General features: G+C 44.8%; 1 protein-coding gene across 1 annotated transcript in view; it reads left to right on the forward strand.

Moving 5' to 3' along the window:
- Window positions 1–22,401, forward strand: part of VWF (von Willebrand factor) — a 219,884-nt gene that overhangs the window by 109,066 nt on the left and 88,417 nt on the right. The window contains exons 19-27 of the mRNA XM_006862763.1: window positions 5,167–5,270; window positions 6,387–6,525; window positions 9,334–9,468; window positions 11,924–12,070; window positions 15,890–16,030; window positions 16,231–16,344; window positions 18,536–18,692; window positions 19,358–19,516; window positions 20,505–20,640. Of these exons, the coding sequence (XP_006862825.1) occupies window positions 5,167–5,270; window positions 6,387–6,525; window positions 9,334–9,468; window positions 11,924–12,070; window positions 15,890–16,030; window positions 16,231–16,344; window positions 18,536–18,692; window positions 19,358–19,516; window positions 20,505–20,640 (1,232 nt within the window). The remainder of the gene's footprint in view (window positions 1–5,166; window positions 5,271–6,386; window positions 6,526–9,333; window positions 9,469–11,923; window positions 12,071–15,889; window positions 16,031–16,230; window positions 16,345–18,535; window positions 18,693–19,357; window positions 19,517–20,504; window positions 20,641–22,401) is intronic.

Here is a 22,401-nt window from a genome sequence, read left to right on the forward strand (position 1 = left end):
GGTTGTATCATCTGTATATCGCAGGTTGTTAATAAGTCTGCCTCCAATCCTGATGCCACGTTCTTCTTCAAATAATCCAGCTTCCTGGATAGTTTGCTCAGCATACAGATTGAATAAATATGGTGAAATAATACAACCCTGGCACACACCTTTTCTGATTCTGAACCATTTAGTGTCCTCTTGTTCTATTCGAATGACTATCTTTTGGTCTATGTACGGGTTCCTTATAAGCACAATTAAGAGTCCCAGAATACTCATTCTCCACAATATAGTCCAGAGTTTGTCATGATCCACATATTTGAAAGCCTTTGCGTAATCAATAAATTACAGGTAAACATCTTTCTGGTATTCTCTGCTTTTAGCCAAGATCATCAGCAATGATATCCCTCATTCCACATCTCTGTCTGAATATACTGCTGCAGCTATGTTTATATTATCTTTAGCAAAATTTTATTGGTATGAGATATTAATGTTATTGTCTAATGATTTCCACATTCCATTGGGTCACCTGTCTTTGGAATGGGCACAAATAGAGAGACATTTTTCAGTCCTTCCTAGTTCTTATCAAGCTCCCATATCCCCTACTGGTATTGTTTTCCAAGAATAATGATGGCAGAATGTCTGAACTACCAGGAGTACAGTTGGTCTGCATCTTCTTTGCTGCCTGCATTTCCATACTGCATTATCACTTAGACTTTATGGAACTTGGGGACACCCTTTGAGGTTGGCTGGAAGTGGTATTTAAATTGTGGAGATCCTTCTTACCTCTAGCTTCCTCAACACACATATCACACACACCAAACTCACACATTGTTCTTGACACACAAGCCCTTTGCTCAGCCCAAAACTTCTCTGTTTCTAGAACTTTGTCTAATTCCAAGCCCTGGGAACTCAAGCTTGTCTGGGATGTGACTGGATCATATTGGTCCTGAGCCATCCAGACCAGAGGCTTACTGCCTCACAGGCACTCTGTGCCAAAGTGACATGGCACTTTCATTTGAGGGTGACCTAGGCCCTTTTAGGTCACCCAAATGGTAGGCCATGCCTTGTAAAGCTGGGACAGAGTAGACCCACCTGTTGGGGTCAGAGTGGGGTCAGCCAACTCTTCTTGAGTCCATGGAAGCCAGTGGTTCTTAGCTGTCAGCCTCTCCAGCCCCACCCTAGCCCCACAACTCTGAAGAGTATAACATGCTCACATAAGGAACCTTTCAGCAGGCAGGGAGCAGGTCACACCCCCACATACCTACAAGGTGGCATATCAGAGTATCAGGACATTAAGTGAGGAGGGGGTGTGAGTGGCTTGACAAAGCCCCACACTGGTTTTGGTACCAGAAAACCAGTTGCTGTCGAGTAGATTCTGACTCATGGCAACCTCATGTGTGTCTGAGTAGACTGTGCTTTATGGGGCTTTCATTGGCTGATCTTTTTGGCACTAAATCACCAGGTCTTTCTTCCAAGGTGCCTCTGGGTGGACTGAAACTCCTAACTTTTTGGTTAGCAGCTAAGCATATTACACATTCCCACCAATTAGCATCTCTGCTTAATCCTAATATTCAGCTCTCACCCCAGGGTAATAAGTGCATATTAATTTTATAGCATATGTTGTTCATTTTATTAGGTTATAAACAGAATACATCCTCACTAAAGAACATTTTTAAAAAAAATTAAAAGCCAAGAAGAAAAGAAAATTCCTCACTGCCTATCTACTATTTGGAGGCAACTTTTGTGTTTCATTCTAGTCTTTTAAAAGTTACTATTATTAAATGTGTGTATGTATATATGTGCTTGTGAGTATACATATCTACATACACATATATACATTATTGTTAAGTGCTGTTGAGTTGGTTCTGATTTATAGCAACAATGTATAGGGTTTCTAAGGAGCAGCTGGTAGGTTTGAACCACCGACCTAGAGGTTAGCATTCCAGTGCTTATCCTACAGCATATACATATATATATATATATATATTTCATAGTTGGGATCATATGTGTGTATACTTTTCTTCTCTGTTTGACAAGTTTACAGCAGCACAAATATTTCTCACATTATTTACAATTCTTCCAAAGGGCCATTCTAATAACACCATAGCATAACCATCACATTGAAATTCCTTATAGATTTAATAATTTTTTCTGTTGTTGGACACTTGATGTTTCAATTTTTTTAAAAGGTTTTTATTGTGGATTGTGTGAAAGTTTACAGGGCAGATCATCAGTTTGACATTCAACAAATCATGTACCTTGTTTCATTACAATGATTATAATCCCCTCCATGTACCATCAGTTAGCAGTATTTCTCTCTATTCACTTTAGCTCTTTTTGTTTTAAAACATTCAGGCATATATAATAATTTACACCACCAAAGAACACATTCTGCAAGCCTGCCAGCTCTCAGTCCCTCTCTTTCCATGAATCTAGAGTCCTCAGCTGATCCCTTTCTCCATATCCTCATCTCTGCCTCCATCTCTGGCATCGCTGCTTCTCTGGATAAGGTCCCGCATTCTGCTTGTGCTCTTCTCCCTTGATGGTCCTAGGGTCCTCTCTTTCTGGACTGTAAGATTAACTACTCCCCTGTTTTTTGTTGCAAAATGTCTACCTTTACAATTGTAACAGTGGTAATTAGTCATGATAACAATTATTTACTATTGAATCATAGGAGTCTTATTCCCATCTCTTTTTACCAGACCCATCTAGACAAAATGAAAACTATTCAGTGGGGACACTTTCTTCTCCCCCACACTCTTTAACTAAATTCTCCCTCGAAACTTGTAGGCCAGTTATCGCCCCCTCATTTTAGGTAGCCAGTGTCTAAACTGCCCATCCCTATCTACCCTGTGTACAGAGGGGATAGCACTGATACTTGATGTGAAGACTCCTTCCCTCTCTGTTGGTATTTAGAGTAACTACCTCCATGAATGAAGGTCAGGTTCATCAAATTGTAGCAATTTACCCTTGTTTCCTTTATCAAAAAAAAAAATTTTTTTTTTTTTTTTTTTAAATCTTCCTCTAGATGAATTCTGAAGGAGTTCTGATAGCGTAGTTGTTATAAATTGGGCTGTGAACCTTAAGGTCAGCAGTTCGAAGCTACTAGCTGTTCTGCGGGAGAAAGATGAGCCTTTCTACTCCCGTAAAGTTTTACAGCCTCAGAAACCCTGTACAGGGTCACTATGAGTCGGAACTGACTCCACAGCACATAACCACCAACCACCAGTTGAGTTCTGATTATCAAGCCATTGAGGCTAGGTTGAATGAGTACTATCTGTAAGTTTGGGTGTTCTTGTGCATCACCCCTGACTTCGTATCAGCTGATGCTTCACGCTTAGCTCTAGACCTCTGTGGCTATGTCCTTGTCCATATGTTCAGGTGTCCCCAGGTCTCACCACACTTTGGACCAGCCAGCCCTTCCTCTTCTCTCTTTCATCTCCAGGTCAACAGGAGTTAATGGAACATGGTTGAATTTAGCCCATTTCTTCATTCATTGCTGCCTTTCCCCCTCTTCCACTCACCAGTAGACCAATGTGGTCGCCAGCAAGCCTATATGCCTGCTCATGTGTTCCCTTTGAGTTTCAGTTTTGGGGGTGGGGTATGTCCTGAAGGGACTTGATTGTTTGCATTGAACGACTTGCTTATTCTTGTAGTAGGCAGTCATACTGCCATTTTTGTTTTGGGTTTTTCCTGATGATCTTTCTTTGAAGATATAGCTTCTATTGCTTTAGCTTTTCCAGGCTGGTCTGCTTGTCCTTTCGAGTGGGAATGACCCACCTCAAAAGGTTCTGGATGGGACTCAGGATTCCACCTAAGGTCCTATACACTGCAAATGCTCCATAGGAGGCTTATTTCATGGGACAAGTTGTAGAACCCTTTTAGGTATTCCAATCAGTTATAGGCTGAAGACAGGTTTCAAGCTTTCTGTAATCATGTTTCCCAACATTCCTTTCTATCCCACTCAAGTGTCCATTTTACAATAATAGGCAAGGGAAACAAATATTCATAAGACAGTCAAGCATCTTAGTATTATTTCCCTTCTTCAAACCATGCCTTGATCCCTGTATCACAGAGCCCTGTTGTTCCATGGTTGAGCATGCATCACTATTTACCTCTGTCCCATTTAACCCATGCAAACCTGTCTCAGTGTTCCTCTATCTACCTTGTTCTTCCACCCCTCTCCCTTCTTCTGTATTGCCCTCCCCCAAAACCCGAACTATGATGTGTTTGCCCCCAACCCTGTGCTCTATCGTTGCCTCCCTCCACCTCAACCCCACTGGTAACCAACAAATAATTTTTTTTTTTCCTTTTAGTATGGGTATCTTTTCTTAAGCTTTTACAATAATAGTCTCATGCAATATTTGTCCTTTTGTGACTAATTTCACTCAGCATAATGTCCTCAAGGTTCATCCATGTTATGTGGGGGCTTGCAGCTTCCTTGTTAATCTTCAAGGTAGCATAATATTCTATTGTGTGTGTGTACCAAAATTTGTTTATCCATTCTTCAGTTGATGGACACTTAGGCTGCCTCCATCTTGTTTGCTATTGTGAATAGTGCTGCTGTGAACATTGGTGTGCATAGATGTTTCCATTTTTTTGCAGTGATAAATCTGCTTTTACCTTTGTCCATAATTTGTAAGTATTTCTTTTGGAGAAATCCTCTGAGTGGAATTGCTGGATGTAAGGATGTGTACAGGGACCCTGGTGGTGCGACAGTTAAGAGATCTTGCTAACAGAAAGATTGGCAGTTGGACCCCACTAAGTGGTTCTGTGGAAGAAAGACCTGGTGATCTCCTCCTGTAAAAATTCCAGCCTGGAAAACCATGTGGCAGTTTTACTCTGTCTCATGGTTTCACTATGAGTTGGAATCAACTTGATGGCACCCAATAACAACAATTATATATATATATATACAATTGAAGGGTTTCTGAGTCTGAAGTTCTAACATATATTACTGAAGTGTCTTTGCAAAGGTGTGCCAAACTAGGGTCTTAGAGCAGAAAGGGCAATTAGAGTTTCAGTGTAGATGGGGCTCCCTGTCCAGGGCTGACCTGTGGCCAAGGCTGCCCCCTTGGCTCTGTCTGGTCCTGGGACTGGACTCAAGTCTGAAACAGTGCATCTCCAGAGGGGCTTTAGATCAGTCACTTTGGCTCTCATGGCTTGTGGGTTCTTTTCCATTAGGTCCGACATGAAAACAGATGCGTGGCCTTGGAAAGGTGTCCCTGCTTCCATCAGGGCAAAGAGTATGCTCCAGGAGAAATGATGAAGATTGACTGCAACACTTGGTGAGGCCCTGGGGGAGTCTGTCCTAGGCACCAGAGGTGGGGGAAGGGGCCGGGATGGCTGAGGGCAAGTCCAGCCTTTGGCAGAGGGCATGAGGGGAAGAAGCTGTGAGGGACAGTCATGGCCACTGGGCCTTTGGCATTTTCCTTCAGCACTCTGTGGGAGTCTGGTTACTCTGTTTCTCCATCTGTGAAATGGAGAGAATCTTTATTGTCCCCTGTCCTCACCCTGCACGGACACTGTTCTAGAGGTTATTATCATCACATGGGGAGATGGGGCTTGAGGAGGATAAAGTCTTCATCAGCCACTGTTATGCCATTCATCTGGCCAAGATCCCTTATACTGCCTCATAAGCATAGTCCACGTGAGGCCCTTAGTGAGGGCACCTGGCTTCCTTTCTCTTTGCTTCTCATCTCTCGCCCCATTCAGTCTCCCTGCCTTTGACCTTTGGGCCATTCCCAGCTTTCTGAAGAGGTCTGTGTGGACAGTCAGGAAGGACTGAGACCTTGAAGGAGCTTAGCTGTCTCTAGAGTATGGGATCTGAGGTCTGAACTCACCACTTCTGACACACAGAGTGGGCATCATGATGTCAGCTCTGGTTACAGGGTAATGGTGGGATGGCCATGTAGCAGTCTGCACATCACCATAGATTTAAACCTACTGCTCTGTACACACAAAACCTCTCCTGGCAGAAGTGCACGGCCAATCACTGTTATCAGAACTTCCATGCTGTTCCCTCTTGGATTTCCTCATTAGCCTCAGAAAGATTTCAACCTCCATGTCTCTGTTTCCTGGAGATCCCGTGGCCACTCTCAGGGAGCATCTAGGGAGAACATGAGCTTTAGAAAATCTATAGCAGGTGGTCTCTAGAGAATCCAGGCTGCTTCCCCGGCTGCTTGTGTCACCTTCAACAGCCCTTCCTTCCCATGCACCTCAGTTCCCTCCCTGGTGGCTTCCCTCTCCTCATGCTTGGGAAATGCAGCCCCAAGCTCTGAGCCCCGAGCCCCACAGGCTGTAGGTCCTGTTCCTCCTCCCCAGTGTCCAGATGAACTCCTCACATATGGGAGTCCCTCACACATGGGAGCCCCACTGATCAGCCTTGATATTACTGTTCCTAGTGTCTGTCAGGACCGGAAGTGGAACTGCACGGACAATGTGTGTGATGCCACATGCTCCATGATGGGCATGGCCCACTACCTCACCTTTGATGGGCTCAAGTACATGTTCCCCGGGGAGTGCCAGTACGTCCTGCTGCAGGTGAGAGAGAGGAGGGGAGGGCACTGTCTGTCTCTAGGAGAGGGTGGGAATGTGTGGAGTGGTGTAAGGGAACAGGGAGGTCTCTATGTTGGAGTCTATCTGTAGAAACTCTGGGGTTGTTTTCAATTGGAGTAATTTTCCAATTCTTGAAAAAAGTACCTGAAAAAGTAGGGGATCTGAGACTCAAAGGGCTTGTTCATTTTCTTCCTGCTTCCATGGAGACATGTAAGAACTTGTAAAAACAAGGCAGAAGCCCATTTCGACATCATTTTCATTTCTTGTTGTTGTTGTTATGTGCCGTGGAGTCGGTTCTGACTCATAGCGACCCTGTACAGGGTTTCCGAGGCTGTAAATCTTTATAGGAGCAGAAAGCCTCATCTTTCTCCCGTGGAACAGCTGGTAGTTAAACCAGCACAATTCAGACTGGGTAGGCGGTGGGGGCTGGGGACACAGAAAAGTCATAGTGACCCGCAAGATGAGACAGAGCCCAGGGGAACCTCTGCCTCTCCATTGCCCAGGGAATGGATTCCTGTAAATTTCTCTTGCTGGTTGACGCCACATGGGTAACTGGGGAGGTAGGAGTGCTTTTCTCACGAGACTTGAGACAGCACTAATCTGAGGCATTAAAGAAATGTGATCTCTGTCTCCATTCCCAGGAGAAAGTGGGGGTTTGGTGTGGTCTGAAGGGAGGATCACAAAGTGAGGGAGCCTTGGCCCCAGAGACTGAGCTGTAGACCCTCTGAATCAGTGGTCCAGGTACCGTGTACTCTGTGTGAAGGATGTGCTGGGAGCGGGTTGGAAGCAGAATCACCAGCTCCAACCAGCTGTGCCTTCCCCTGGCCTGGCCCAGAGAGGCTGGCAGACCTTGTTCCATAGACACTGAGACCTTGGGGTATTTTCCCTTCCAGAGCTTTCCCCACATTATATATGTCAATAATTTTTTTTGATGATCTTCCTGCCTTCCATCTTTGTTGGCAAAAGAAGGTGACACCAGTTTGGGGGCTCAACTACGGAGCCACTTTCCTATCAGAATATCATGAAAAAGACAATAGATTCAGTGCAACTAGAAGCAGTTGGATCACCACTTACTGCTCCCAACACTTCCCCTGCCAGATGACGCTTCCCCACAGCTGTAGAGTCCCCTTTCTGTGTGAGTCCCTGGGTGGCTCAGCTACTCACTGGAAGGTTGGCAGTTTGACCCCAGCAGAGGCACCATGGAGCTGGGCAGGCCTGGCAGTCTGCTTCTGAAAGGTCACAGACATGAAAATCCTCAGGAATAAAATACCTATGAGGGGGCTTCTAAAACTTCATGAAAAATGCAATGAAAGATAATGGAATTTCCCCCACAAACTTTTTCAAGCCCCTTGTGTGTGTACATGTATGTATGTGTGTGTCAGTGTGTGTCTCAGCTGCTAAATGAAAGGTCAGGGGTTGGAGCCTAGCACCCACCCCAGGGGAGAAAGGTACGGCAGTCTGCTTCCAGAAAGATTCCAGTCTTGGAAACCCTACACGGTGATCCTACCCTGCCCTATAGGGTCGCTATGAGTTGAAATAGACTTGATGGCAATGATTATATATATATATATATATATATATATATGTTGTTAAGTACCATCAAGTGGTTCCAACTCATAGCAACCCTGTATAGGGTTTCCAAGGCTTTAAAAACCTTTGTGGGAGTAGAAAGCTTCATCGTTTTTCTACAGAACAGCTAGTGGCCTCAAACTGCAGACCTTATGGTTCTCAGTCTGGTGCTTATCGTATGGAGCCATGGCACTCCTGAGTTTTAGATGTATATATGAAAAAATCATACCCAACCTGATAAGCAGTTCTACTCAGCACACACAAGGTCACCAGGAGTTGGGATTGACTTGATGGTAACTGGTGCTTTGTTAGTTTCCTTCCTCATCACCAGTTCTGTTGTCCCTGTCTAATACTGTGACCTGGGTCTCCCTTCCCTCTCTCCCTTCCTCCTTTGGGAGATAACAAGACTCAACTCTCCCTCCTTCAGGAAAAGCTCAGCTGGTAACACAAACACACTGGCAAATTATGAAGCCCTAGTACACTTGTTCCTTCTTTTACCCTTCACAACCATCCCATAAAGTTGGCTGATTTTCATCTTAGTGCAGAACAGTTGGAGTGTGTGTGTGTTCAGAGCGGGAATAACTTACTCAAAGTTCTACAATAAGTAGAAGAACTAAGGCTAACACCTAGTTTTTCTAAGTTGAGTGTTATATATTTTTCTTCTTCACATTGTAGTATTAATCATAGTCACCATGGTGAGGTAGTTGCTGGAAAAATACCCCCTTTTGCTCAATTTCTATACAATTGACTGAAAATTACAAGTGCTCACTTATCCTCTCTTTCCAGCTAGAAATGGAATGGCCTCAAATGGCCTTTGGTTACATTTTAGACAAGCAGTCCATCAGATGCTGTTTACCTGGGTGGGACCAAGAACCAGTGGTCTATAGATCAGGGCTTTTAGCCTGATACACCATAAAAGCATGCCACACACCACTTTACTCTCTTCTTCTCCCCTCCGTCTCCACCTTGTGTTCATTACCACTCCCTCCTTCTCTCCACTGACTGAAGACACCTGGTTCAGTATGTGACAAGGATGACACACATGAGGGAGCTAACCAGTATGTGTCCCTACTCTCTCTCTCTCTCACACACACACACAGACACACACAGACATGGTGACATCCTGTAACATATTCGAAGGCCTGAGAGAATGAGAAGCCTGTCTTCTGATGTGAGTAGAGGTAGCAGGAATAAAGTCTCTCTCCTGGAACCCCCTTTCCCCAGGATTACTGTGGTGACAACCCTGGGACCTTCCGGATCCTGGTGGGGAATGAGGGTTGTGGCTACCCCTCAGTTAAATGCAAAAAGCGGATCACCATCCTGATTGAAGGAGGAGAGATTGAACTCTTTGATGGGGAGGTAAGTGCAGGCCTCTCTCATTTCTTGCTGTGTTATTGGTCTGCTTATTAAGAGCATGTATCACACATTTACTTAGAACTGGTATGAATGAAATAATGGGCAGCCATTAAGAGAATGAGGTAGTGATGTATGAACACAGTGTGAGAAGAACAAGTTGTTGCAGAGCAATACGGGTGATAGGAGCCCACCTTAGTAATATAAACTGTAGATGCACTCATATGGAGAAAGATGTGTATCTGTGTCTGTATAAATATCAGAAGAACCCGTGCTTACCTCTGGAGAGTGGAGTGGGAAATGGGAGGCAAGGCACTTTTCCTTTTATTCTACGAGCATATCTATGAAACGGCTTCAGTCTGTGGAAAAGAGTAATTCGAAGACAGTAGTTTTTCCATGAACTTTTTGAAGCCCCCCTGCATTATATTTTCTTATATATAAAATCTCCCATAAAAGCAGCACTCAGGTATTTAAGTAATTTGGGGGGTAGGTGGGTGTGTGGGATGGGGTGGTGTGAAGAGTGCTGGACTTATGAGGGACTTCTGCTTTCGTTCATGTTTTAGTTCTTTTCAGATAAATATAGAGCTCTGTATGTGAGGTAAACAAAGAGAAGTAAGCAGATCCAGCCTCTGCACGATAAGGACTTTAAAAGTGCTTCTCAGAAGAGTGGGTGAGAATGGTCCAGGAGGTCTTGTTGAAGATGCTGGTCCCAGGGCTCTACCCTGAGACTCTGACTCCGTAGGTTAGGGATGAGGCTCAGGAATCTGCATGAAAGTGGCAGGAATTCTAAGGCAGGTGATCCCTACATCAGCTATTCTGACTCTATATAATCCTTGGGAGACCCAGGCTCTCTCCCCAAACCTGTCCTAAGCAATTACCTTGATTCTGTTCCACTACTTCAACTTGCAGCCTCGCCTGCTCAAATCCATGCCATCAAGTGCAGGGGATGGAAGGTGACTTGCTCTCCTTTCAGTAGAAAAGCATTTAGCCAGCATCACCATTGACTGTAGGTCAGCAGTGTCACCTCTATCTCAAAGGACACTCTATTTAGGACAGATGACAGTAGTAATAGGATTGGGTGTACAGACATTTGCACGTTTGATTAGCTCTGCATGTTGTCATGAGGACCACCAGGAGAGGACCTTTGCAAGGGCTGCTGGCAGGCTCTCAGTATCAGCCTCAACATTAGGGTTTAGATGGTCAACATTATGGTTTAGATGGTCACTGAGATGGGCTTTGAGGAAGTCACTGGCAGTGATTCGGCCAAGTCTAGGGCTCTAGCCAGGGTCCTTCTGGAAAATGGAAATATGTGATTCCTGACATAGAGCTGTGCTCCTCAATATCTTTGTTCATCTTCACTCCTGATTCCTGATCACAATTTCTCTGAGGAGTGGGATGTGAGAAAACAAGAAAAGTCGAGTGTGGTGCCCAGGGATAGAGTTTTTCATCAGTTGGCTGGTGGTGGTGGTGGTGGTTATGTGCCGTGGAGTAGGCTCCAACTTCTAGCAACCCTGTATAGGGTTTCCAAGGCTGTAAATCTTTACAGGAGCAGAAAGCCTCATCATTCTCCCATGGAGCTACTGGTAGATTTGAAATGGTGACTGTGAGGGTAGCAGCCCAACTCATAACCCATTATATTACTAGCACTCCACTATCAGTTGGCTTGTTGTTGTTTTTAGGTGCCATCGAGTCAGTACCGACTCATAGCAACCTTTTATGCACAGCAGAAAGAAACACTGCCCAATCCTGGGCCAACCTCACTACTGTTGCCACGCTAGAGTTCATCGATGCTGCCACTTGGCCAATCCATCTCATTGGAGGTCTTCTCTTTTTCTCCGACCCTCCACCTTACCAAATGTGATATCTTTCTCCAGCAACTGGTCCCTCCTGACAATATGTCTGAAGTATGAGAGATGAAGTTTGGCTTGTTGTTGTGTGCTGTCGAGTCGGTTCCGACCCATAGCGACACTGTACAGAGTTTCCAAGGCTGTAAATCTTTATGGGAGCAGAAAGCCTCATCTTTCTCCTGTGGAGCAGCTGGTAGTTTCAAACTGCTGACCTTGTTTGTGGTTCACAGCCCGATTTGTAACCACTACGCTACCAGAGCTCCTTTTAGGAGGTCACATATATTTAAAGACCAAGCACCAGTAAAACTGTATTTTTGTGAAGTAATGGAAGATCTTCTGCTGGTTGGTTTGATTGTATTTTTAATTTCATAATTATGATTTGGCTGCCACCTCTATAATCATCCTTTGTTCATAGAATTCTGGGAGGGTGGCAAGGGATATGGACACAGGAGTGTTCAGGTATGGTCCTGACCTGATAGGGTGAGTTCTGATGCCGTGGGACAGATGACAGACTTGACTCTGAAGGGCAGTGGAGATGGGGTGGGTGTGGGGTAGAGGGAGACTCTGGAAAATCACTTTCCTCCTTCCTGTTTTCCTGACTTGTCTTCCTTTAGGTGAATGTGAAGAGGTCCATGAAGGATGCGACTCACTTTGAGGTGGTGGAGTCTGGTCGATATGTCATTCTGCTGCTGAGCAGAGCACTCTCTGTGATCTGGGACCACCGCCTGGCCTTCTCAGTCATCTTGAAGCAGACATACCAGGTCAGTGGCCTTTCTCACGTTCCTCCTCAGCTGTTCATGACTTGGACCCACTACCCCTTTCTCCTGTTTCTAGAGGAGGTATTTCTCTAGTTCAGTCACCATGGCCTTGATATCTAGTCCTTAACTCAAAGTTCACAGTTAACATGGTTGTCTCTCTCTGAGTCTGCCTGTGGGTAATGGACTGAGGTTGCCCTCTCCTTCCGCCCTCACCCCCCCACAAGCAGTTAGTTCATTGACTGGTTTTACCAGGCATAAAGCTAATATCCAAAGAAGAAGGAAGTCAAAGATTAGGCAATTGCTCTTCCTTAGGGCTCTTAATTCAAGAAGAAAATTGATCATGCAAAACCTTATTATAAACACTACAAAGTATTATAGGGTGTTGATTTGATTAGCTCTGCATGTTGTCATGAGACATACTTACCTTTAACCACAGGTATACCAATTCTGAGAGCTATTTGTAGAAATGCTGACAACCTAATTAAAAAAAACAAAACGTTTTTATTGTAAATTGAGTGAAGGTTTATAGAGAAGATCATCAGTTTTATATTTAATAAATCATACATTTTGCTTTGTTTCAATGATTGCAGTCCCTTCCATGCAACAACAGTTATCCCACTTCCTCCCTGTAGGTCCTATTTCCATCCCACCCTTCTTTAACTTTATCTTTAGTTAAATGTTTCTCTTTTGATCTTGAATGATTGATTATTTCATTGAGCATACCCCCCTATATACCTATCTACTGCTTGGCTAAAAATTGAACCATAAGGGTAAGTTCCATTCCAGACATGAAGGGTTGAGGGTTGATAACCTACTTTTGAGAAAGATAACCTATGGTATTTGTCAAATCTCCAACAGAAAGGCGTTAATCTTTCTCTAAATTTTCTCTTAACTGGCATTTATGTGGCAAGTATCTCTGTCTACTATGGTGGCTGATTTAGTCTTTGCAGGAAAGACCTCAACAGCATCTTTGACAGCACCATCCACTTTCAACTTGTGCACACAGATAGGGGGCATTGTCCTTCTTCATAGGGCAGCCCATTCCTTTTCTCTAAAGCATGACAATGAAAAAACAAAAGAGAAAACATTAACAATTCAAACAATTCACTCATCCATGCATTAAATAATTATTGAGTTCCTATTATGTATCAGGAAGTCCTTGGGTGGTACAAATGGATAAACACTCAGCTCCTAACTGAAGGGTTGGAGGTTTGAGCCCACCCATCAGCACCTCAAAAGATCTCTTTCACTGTTGCCTACTGGTCTATTTCCAAAACAACAGTCATACTCTATGGAGCACAGTTCTACTCTGGTATGTGTGGAGCTGCCATAATTCAGAGTCAACTTCATGGCAACTTTTTTTTTTTTTTTTAAATTATGTGTCAAACACTTTTCTGGGCACTGTGGACATGTGGATATAGCAGGGGGCAGGAGGGGAAGCTAACATTTTTTTCAACCTCTATGTTAGTTTCCTATTGCTTAAAACATCTTCAGTATGTTACAGTGCTAGACAGAAATCCAGAACCAGTCAGCAGGACTGCATTCCTTCTGGAGGCTCTAGAGCAGAATCTGCATTCCTTACCTATGGCCGCATCCTCCATCTCAAAGCCAGCAGCAGAGCATCTTCCAGTCTCTTTCTGCTTCCATTTGTCACAGTGCTTTTTTTCACGCTGACCTTTTTCATCCCTCTTATGAGGACCCTGTGATTACAGTGAGATCACCTGGATAGCCCATGATAATCTCTTCATCTCATAATCCCTAATTAAGTTATATTTGTAAAATCCCTCTTGCCATGTGTGTTAGTTCTCCAGTGCTACTATAACAAATACCACAAAGGGTTTTAACAAAGACACTCATTTTCTCACAGGCTACAAGTCCAAATTCTGGCTCTAGAGGAAGGCTTGCTCTCTCTGTTAGCTCAAGAGGAAGGTCCTTGTCTCTTTTGAGCTTCTGGGCCTGACGGATCTTCATGTGGCTTAGCATCTCTGCTTGCTTCTTAATCTGTTCCTTTTATAACTCAAAAGAAATTGATTCAAGATATAGTCTACATGAATACATTAACATAACAAAGAAAACTCATTCCCAAATGGGATTATAACCACAGGTAGAGAGAGTCCTGGTATGGCGTTATGGGTTAATGCAGTGGTCTGCAAAGTTGGTTTCAACTGCAAGGTTGGTGGTTTAAGTTCACCAGCAGTTCAAGCTTACCAGCTGCTCCTCGAAAACCCTATACAGGGTCACTGTGGGTCAGAATAGACTTGATGTCACTTTACAACGAAAAATAGAGTTTAGAATTTATAACACTTATTTTTGGGGGACACAATTCAAACCATAACACTATGGAAGGTAGCATATTCAGAGATTTTAGGCATTAGGATGTGAACATCTTTGTGGGCTATTATTCTGCCTTCTGTAGCCATTGTGGAGATCATTTTGTGGAGATATTATTTTGGCTAGGTTGGTCTGATGAGGCCTATCTGAAGAGGTGATATCTGAGCAGAGTCTTCTGCGAGGGGAGGGAGTAAGCCACACCAATATCTCGGGGAGGAGACATAGGTGCAATGGAATATGTGCAAAGGCCCAAATGTGGAAAGAAAGGTGCTTGGAGGGTTTGAGCAAGGAAGCCAGTGTGGCTCGAAAGGAGAGAACAGGGTGAATGGCAGGGAATGAGGGCAGCTGCCATACTGTGGTGATGAGGCTGCTAGGCCATTTCAAGGTCTTGGCCTTTTGTCCAACTCTGAAAATATTCTTCCTACATGTTTCCCGGTCATTCATACTCATCACACCAAGCCAAATTCTGTTTACTGCTATAAAGCAGAATAAGTCACATATTGCCCTGACAGGGTCGCAAATATGTTGTGAGAGTAAATAATTTTTTTGTTTTACAGGCCAAATGGCTTCATTTTTTTTTTTTTCTCTGTAGTTTTTCTCTGATGGCTTTCATTTATTCAGTGACTACTTGTCCAAGAGGTGTTGCATATTGCACATGGTGAAAGGTGAATACGGAGTTGAATATGCTATTTATACTTTCCCTGGCAATATTTATTAGAGAGCAGCCAGTCTGTTCTGGTCAGGATACAGTTCTCCTTGTAAGGGACTCACCTGCCCATGGTAAAGTTTGTTGTTGTTAAGTGCCATTGAGTCAGTTCTGACTTATAGTGACCCAGCATAGGGTTTCCAAGGAGTGACTGGTGGGTATGAACCGCCAACCTTGTGTTTAGCAGTCCAGTGCTTATCCTACAGTGCCATACCAGGACTTAAAGTAGGACTGTAATATTGCCTTCATGGATCCTTGTACTCTTGCTGCTGTAATATGGAACTAGCACTTCTCTCTGCTCATACTCTTATTGGGAAGGAGATGATTCACATAGGGATTCCAGAGCCAATGCTGCCTTTTCCCCACTGGATCACAGGGTCAGTTTGAACCGCAAGATTGGTGGTTCAAACCCACTAACCTCTCTTCAAAAACCTTCTACAGAGTCACTGAGTCGGAACTGACTCTATGGCACTTAACAACAACAACAACAGCAACAAGCCCATGGTTCATAGTGTGATGATGAGCAAGTTGCCTCTCCTTGCGAATGACTTCAGTTTCTTTAGCTTTAACACGGGGCCAATGAGGAAGCTCAGGAAAGGCCTTGGCCTGGGCAAGGCTCTGTTCCTCACCTTGGTTCCCCTCTGGGTCTCCATCCTTAGGCCCCATTTGCTCCCCTCTTCCTCAGACGACCCCTTCCTCCTTCAGTGTCTGGAACTTCCTCCTTCCCCTTCAGAGAGTGTGCCCCTGAGGTTTACAGTGCTTGTCCTCTCTACTTGTCTATCAAGGATAGAGTATGTGGCCTGTGTGGGAATTTTGATGGCATCCAGAACAATGACTTCACCAGCAGCAGCCTCCAAGTGGAAGAAGACCCTGTGGACTTTGGAAATTCCTGGAAAGTGAACCCGCAATGTGCTGACACCAGAAAAGTATGTCTGGGTCTATGTGGACTGGGACTAAGAGACCTGCCTCCTGAGTGGATCTCCCACTCTCACTGGGGCTGGTGAGGGGACAGGGGAAGCTCAGGTTTATGAACTGCAGCTGGTGGCTGGGGAAGAAGACTTCTGGCTAGAGCCCACCCCCTGTGATTGCTGTCTGGCCTACCTGTGTACTCTCGTGCTGTTCCCAGGTGCCGCTGGACTCCTCCCCTGCCACTTGCCACAACAATCTCATGAAACAGACGATGGTGGATTCCTCCTGCAGGATCCTGACCAGTGACATTTTCCAGGACTGCAACAAGCTGGTGAGGGCCTGGAGGGTAACTGGAGGCAGAAGAGTGCCCAGGACACTCAGATCAGGAGCTTCGAATGCGAAAGTCTTTGAAATAACCTGCACAATGGTTAAGAGCTTGGCTACTAACTGAAAGGCTGGTAGTTCAGACCCACCTAGTGGCTCTGCACTAGAAAGTCCAGGTGTTCTGCTCCTGTAAATATTTCAGCTGAGACTGGAGCAGCTGTTCTATCATATGGGGTCACTATGAGTTGAAATCAGCTTGACCACACATAACAGAAAACTCTTTCTTTTTAAATTTTATATTGTGAATTGGGTAAAGGTTTAAAGAGCAGATCAGTTTTCCATTCATCAGTTCACACATGTTTTATTTCATCTCACTGACTAAGTCCCTGTAGTGAAACATCACCTATCCCACTCCCTCCCTGTGATTCCTGCTTCTGTTCTTCCTTTTTTCCTAACCCTTCAGAACTTTGTTGTGGGGTACATGCTGCCCCTTTGATCTCAAATGATTGGTTATTCTAAGGTACCTGTGCCTCTCTAGTGTTATTGTTCCCCTAATAAACCTGGCTACTGTTTGGCTGAAAATTGAGCCATGGGGGTAAGTTCATGTCCAGGTCTGAAGGATGACTAAAGGATATAGACTTGGGGGTACCACCTAGCAACTGGTAAGTCCCTTTCTTGACTTCAACCTGGGAAACAAAAATGATGAGGGGCAGTTTCAGAGGAAAGTAATATCTGAAAAAAAACAAAAACAACCTTTTTTCTTCTACATGGTGCATAGCTTTTATCAGCATTTGCTAATATTTCTGTTTGACACCAGTCACAAGATTTGTTCCTCCATGGAATGATCTTGTCTTAAACTCAGGATTTCCCTTTTTCTGTTTCAGATCTAAGCACCTCTCCTCATAAAACCCCGTATTCCTCAATTGTTCCTCCACAGAAACTCTTTTCTGGTCATGACCTCACATTTCATTTTATGACACCTTTTAGTGTCTCTATCTTAAATGAAAGTAAGACATTCCTAAGACACAGTTGAATGTAATTTTCTCTCTTCCTGTGTGTATGTGTGTAGGGGAGGGCATGTGTGTTTCTGTATGTACATGTGCACACACATACTCAACCGTGCACACACACAAGCTGCTGTGCAGCACACCCACGTGGGCATGACTGGTTGAGTACATGTATCTCAGCTTGCTTTTGATCCATCCAATAATTTTTAGTCCTTGAGAACTCCAAAGGATCCTTAAGATTCCTGATTTGGTGGAAACATGGGGTATCTACCCTGGAAGAGGGAAGACAATGAGAGGAGCCAAGGAAATTAGGACTGCTGGAACCTCTTGAACCAATGGTCTCATTTACAAAGTTTCTGAATTCATGTCTATACAAGTTCCCTGAAAGAGGCTAGTGTGTATAGTGGTATGTTTTGGGGGCAGGAGGGAGGGAAGTGCTTACTGTAATTGTACATAGATGGCAGTGGATTTGAGTTCCGGGTCCAGGAGTAAGTACCTAGTTGTCTGTCACTGTCCAGTATACTAGCCCCATACCACCTCAGTGAGCCAGCCTTAGTGGGTCTTGACATATTTTCTCATTCGCTCACTTTGCTGAATTGAAGCAGGGAAAGAGAGTCACCAGCATGTGTGTGCATGTGTGTACATGTGGTTTTACATTTATGTAAAGATACTCCAGCACCCATGAGATTAGTTGTGGGGTACGGGGAGGGATGCATGACTAATAGGCCAACAGTTTGATGTTATTCTGAACAAGTCTCAGAAAACTTATACTTTATGAAAGACTTGCAGCATTGCTTTATCTAACAGTTTTTGCTGGAATCCAGATTACTGTTGCTAAGTGCCGTCAAGTGAGTTCCAACTCATAGCAATCCTGTATATATTTTCCAAAGCTGTAGATCTTTTCAGGTGCAAAAAGTCTCATCTTTCTCCTTTGGAGTGGCTGGTGGGCTTGAACTCAAGACCTTGTGGTTAGCAGTCTAGTTTTTAATCCTGCAGAGCCATTGAGCTCCTGTCAGATTAGAACCTGGAATCCTATATTTGACCCATTCCCTCATTGGGACCATTAAACAACATTTATTCCTCTACCCTGGAGTCTGCTTTCCCTTACTCTGACCACCAGAGCATTCTCACCCAGACCAAGAGCCAGAGCGCCCAGGTCCCCGGTGTAGGCGACTCAGTCTGTCTTTGCAGGTGGACCCTGAGCCGTACCTGGATGTCTGCATTTATGATACCTGCTCCTGTGAATCCATCGGGGACTGTGCCTGCTTCTGTGACACCATTGCTGCTTACGCCCATGCATGCGCCCAGCATGGCAGCGTGGTGACCTGGAGGACGGCCACATTGTGCCGTGAGTCCTTATGCCCTGCGTGACCTTCTGACTCCCCTCCCCTCCCCCCAAATGTATTATACCTAAAGACTCAGAGGGCACAGGAGGATACCTTCGTAAGTGAGAAGATAAAGTCCTAGTATGGGGTTGGAGGGTCAAGGGCTCATGGGAGCTTGATGAGGTTAATGTGAGCATAATGTGCCATATTATGGGGAGAAAAGGGTCATGGATTCAAACAATTAGGCTGTGCAGACTTTTCCTGTGGAGAAATTCTGTAAGAGGAAACACTACAGCAGAGAAGAAAGAAGTCACTGTGCATTTTAGTTGGTGGTCACCATCATATTTGTCAATATGAGTGGCCAGCTCATACATTTGTGTAGGGCCTGCCTTCCTCAGGTGCACGCAGCTAAACTTTTTTAGATGCCTGTGTACACCAACTCAGGGCCACATGGCTCCTGGTTTAGATGCTTTCGAGATCCAGAGGTCTCTAATATTGGTGACTGCCAGTGCCAGGGAGGCCCTATTGCCCTTAGCTCTCCAGTGTGATTGTCACCACCCCCAGAGCCATCGCCACTCTAAGCCTCACCCCCATCTACTCTGGGCCTTCTGTGCAGTCCTGGATTATCGAGTTGCACAAAACTACCTGTTGCTTGAATAGTCATGATCTGTATCTTCTGTCCCTGCAGCCCAAAACTGCGAGGAGAGGAACCTGCGGGAAAGTGGGTACGAGTGTGAGTGGCGCTACAACAGCTGTGCCCCTGCCTGCCCTGTCACTTGCCAGCACCCGGAGCCACTGGCTTGCCCCGTGAAGTGTGTGGAGGGCTGTCATGCACACTGCCCTCCCGGTAAGCCTCACTGCCTGGGTGGGGCTCAACCCTTAAAAACTGGACTTCCCTGTCCTACATCATCCCAGTCTCCTGTCCCTAGTAATACAGTCCACGGTTCTGTTTCCATTGGCCCTTTCATTCAAGTCAGGTCAGCTAGGAGTTTTGCCAAGTTGAGCTCCTATAAAATGCTTTTTTATGTCTTTTTCTGGATTTGGAGTCCCTGGGTAGCACAACTGATGAAGCTTAGCTACCAAAGGAAAGATTGGAGGTTTGAATTCATTCAGAGTTACCTTGGAAGAAAACCCTATAGAACACAGTGTGCCTCTGACACACATGGAGTTGCCATCATTTTATGGTTTCATTGGTTGATCGTTTATGGTTTATGGGTTTATCGTCTTGAGCAGCACTTTCTGATAGACTTCTCTGCAGTGATGGAAATACTCAATGGAAATGTGACAGGGCTGGAACTTTCCATTTTACTTAGCTTTACTTTATTTCAATGTAAATAGTGTAGGGACTCCCTATGATAAGCACTGGGCTGCGAACCACAAGGTCTGTGGTTTGAGCCCACCAGAGAAAACTGAGGCTTTCTGCTCTTGAGAAGATTTAAAGCCTTGGAAACTCTATATAGTGCTACTGTGAATTGGAACCAAGTGGACAGCAGCACTTAACAACAGCCATGTATGGCTAATGACTATTATATTGCAAAATGTAGTTTTAGAGTTATTGAATATATTCTTCTGTAGATTGAAAAGACCCTTGAAGATAAGATTTCATTTGTCCTAGGCTTAGGGGAAGTGAGGTAGGAGAGGAATACATTGCCTCAGTTTTACAGAGGGGTAAATCAAGGCACAAAGAAAGAAGAGTCATCCCTAAGTGTTGAGGAGACCATGGGGGAGGCAAGAGTCAACCCTGAGCTGGCTCAGGGATGAGTCTCTTTAGTTAAAGAGGACTCCTCCTTATGGGCAGAATGGGGCATTATTTCCTGACAGAGTTTATTGTGCAGGAAAGATTCTGGATGAGCTTTTGCAGACCTGCATTGACCTCAAGGACTGCCCTGTATGCGAGGTGGATGGCCGGCGCTTACCCCCAGGAAAGAAAGTCACCTTGAACCCCAATGATCCTACACGCTGCCAGACTTGGTGAGACAGACACCTGGGGGTTTGACATGAGTCTTAACATGGTCTCTGGGGCCTGCTCAGAGACTTAGATTGTGGAGACTGAGTTTTCAAAATGTAATCTCTAGAATTTGCTTCTCTTACTTTAAAAACAGTCTAGAGCTTCCCTTCCCCTATTCCCAAAACATACTTCTGAAAAGGCTTTTATACCTTTCTCGCTGAAGATAAGGTATGATTTCCTATTCCCTCCAGAGTCACATTTAATCCAAGGACAGGCTTCTATGCAAGTCAGCTTTCATATTTACAGCAGATGGATGAGGAAAATGAGGAGCTCCTGACTCTCCATTGTAGCATAAATACCTTGGGGACCTCAGCCAAGGTCACCATGACTTTTATAATTAGAGGAAAGCACCCTGTCTGTGATTCTAGGCTCTCCCTGGAGAGGGTTGGTCTTGGGAAGCTGGCCTCTGAGGAAGTGAGCAGGAGCCCTCAGGGTGAGCTCTGAGCTTTCTGAAGTCTTGCACTTACGTAGGGAACATTTATTAAAATGCTGATAGATTCAACACCACTCCTGACACTGATCAAGTCTTGTGGGAACTTCAACTGGAGAACTTAAATTCACTGAAGAGGGGGGGTGGGGGAAGGCAGGATGAAGACTGTGGCCAGCGCTGCCAGAGTCAGATCCTGCCGCCACCATCTGTGCAAACAAGAGCAAACATTGCCTGGGGCAAGGACTCTAGCAAACACAGGAAACGAGGGAGTGTGTCACTCACACACTGTTAACCAAGGATTAAAGCAATGCTCTGTGTGGGCCCTAAGGAAGTAGGAATTCACTTCCTGGTCAGAGCCTGCTTGCCCACCCTGGTGCTGTGGTGAAATGGAGACTGTTAGGAATAAAGTATGGCTTGGGGGTTCTGAGCCATAGGGTTCGATTTAACCTCACCTTCCTCCTATGGCATATATGCAGCCACCAAGGTACACACTGTGACTTCAAGAGCAGGCTGAAAAGATTGCCTGGTGGGCAAACCCGAGAGTATCACTTCCTAGGGCTCCCAGCACAGTGGCCATTTTTGGGAGCTCTGAAGACAAGGGACCTCAAAGGCTGAGGGAAAAGGTTCTAGTCTGCATGGGTCTCCATCTCAGGGCAAATTGATTTTACTAGGGCACAGGCTCCCTGGGTGAAGCAGTTAAACCTTATGCAGCATCTAAGTCAGAACAGACTTAACGGCACTTAACAACAACAACTAACTGAAAGGTTGGTGGTTCAGACTTACCCAGAAAGACAAACCTGTTGATCTGCCTTTAGAAGGTCACAACTTTGAAAACCCTGCTGAGTGCAGTTCTACTCTGTAACATGATGACCAGAATGAGAGCAACTTGATTTGTTGTTGTTGTTGTTCATTTGTTTTATGGTCTGCCACTTTCTAAGATACTAATGAAAGGGTGATGTGACCAGAAGGGCCTGGAGAGTTCATCTGGTAGGTAGGGATTTGTGTGTGGGGCAACTTCTCTGCTATAGATTTGTGACATGTCCTTGTAACTGGGCACAGGGTTTAGCCTGGACCTGGCACATAATAGGTGCCTCATCCATGTCCATTGGAGGGATGAGTGAATGAGCCATTCTCCTTTTCCTATGTGTAACACCTGGTGTGGTGCTCCTAGACTGCTAACTTCAAAGTTGGCAGTTCAAACCCACCAGCCATTCTGCGGAAGAAAGAAAAGACTGTGTTCTCCTATAAAGATTTACAACCTCGGAAACCCTATACAGGGTTGCCATGAGTTGGA

Source organism: Chrysochloris asiatica, unplaced genomic scaffold (genome assembly GCF_000296735.1).
Source record: "Chrysochloris asiatica unplaced genomic scaffold, ChrAsi1.0 scaffold00050, whole genome shotgun sequence".
In the NCBI taxonomy this organism is placed as follows: Eukaryota; Metazoa; Chordata; class Mammalia; order Afrosoricida; family Chrysochloridae; genus Chrysochloris; species Chrysochloris asiatica.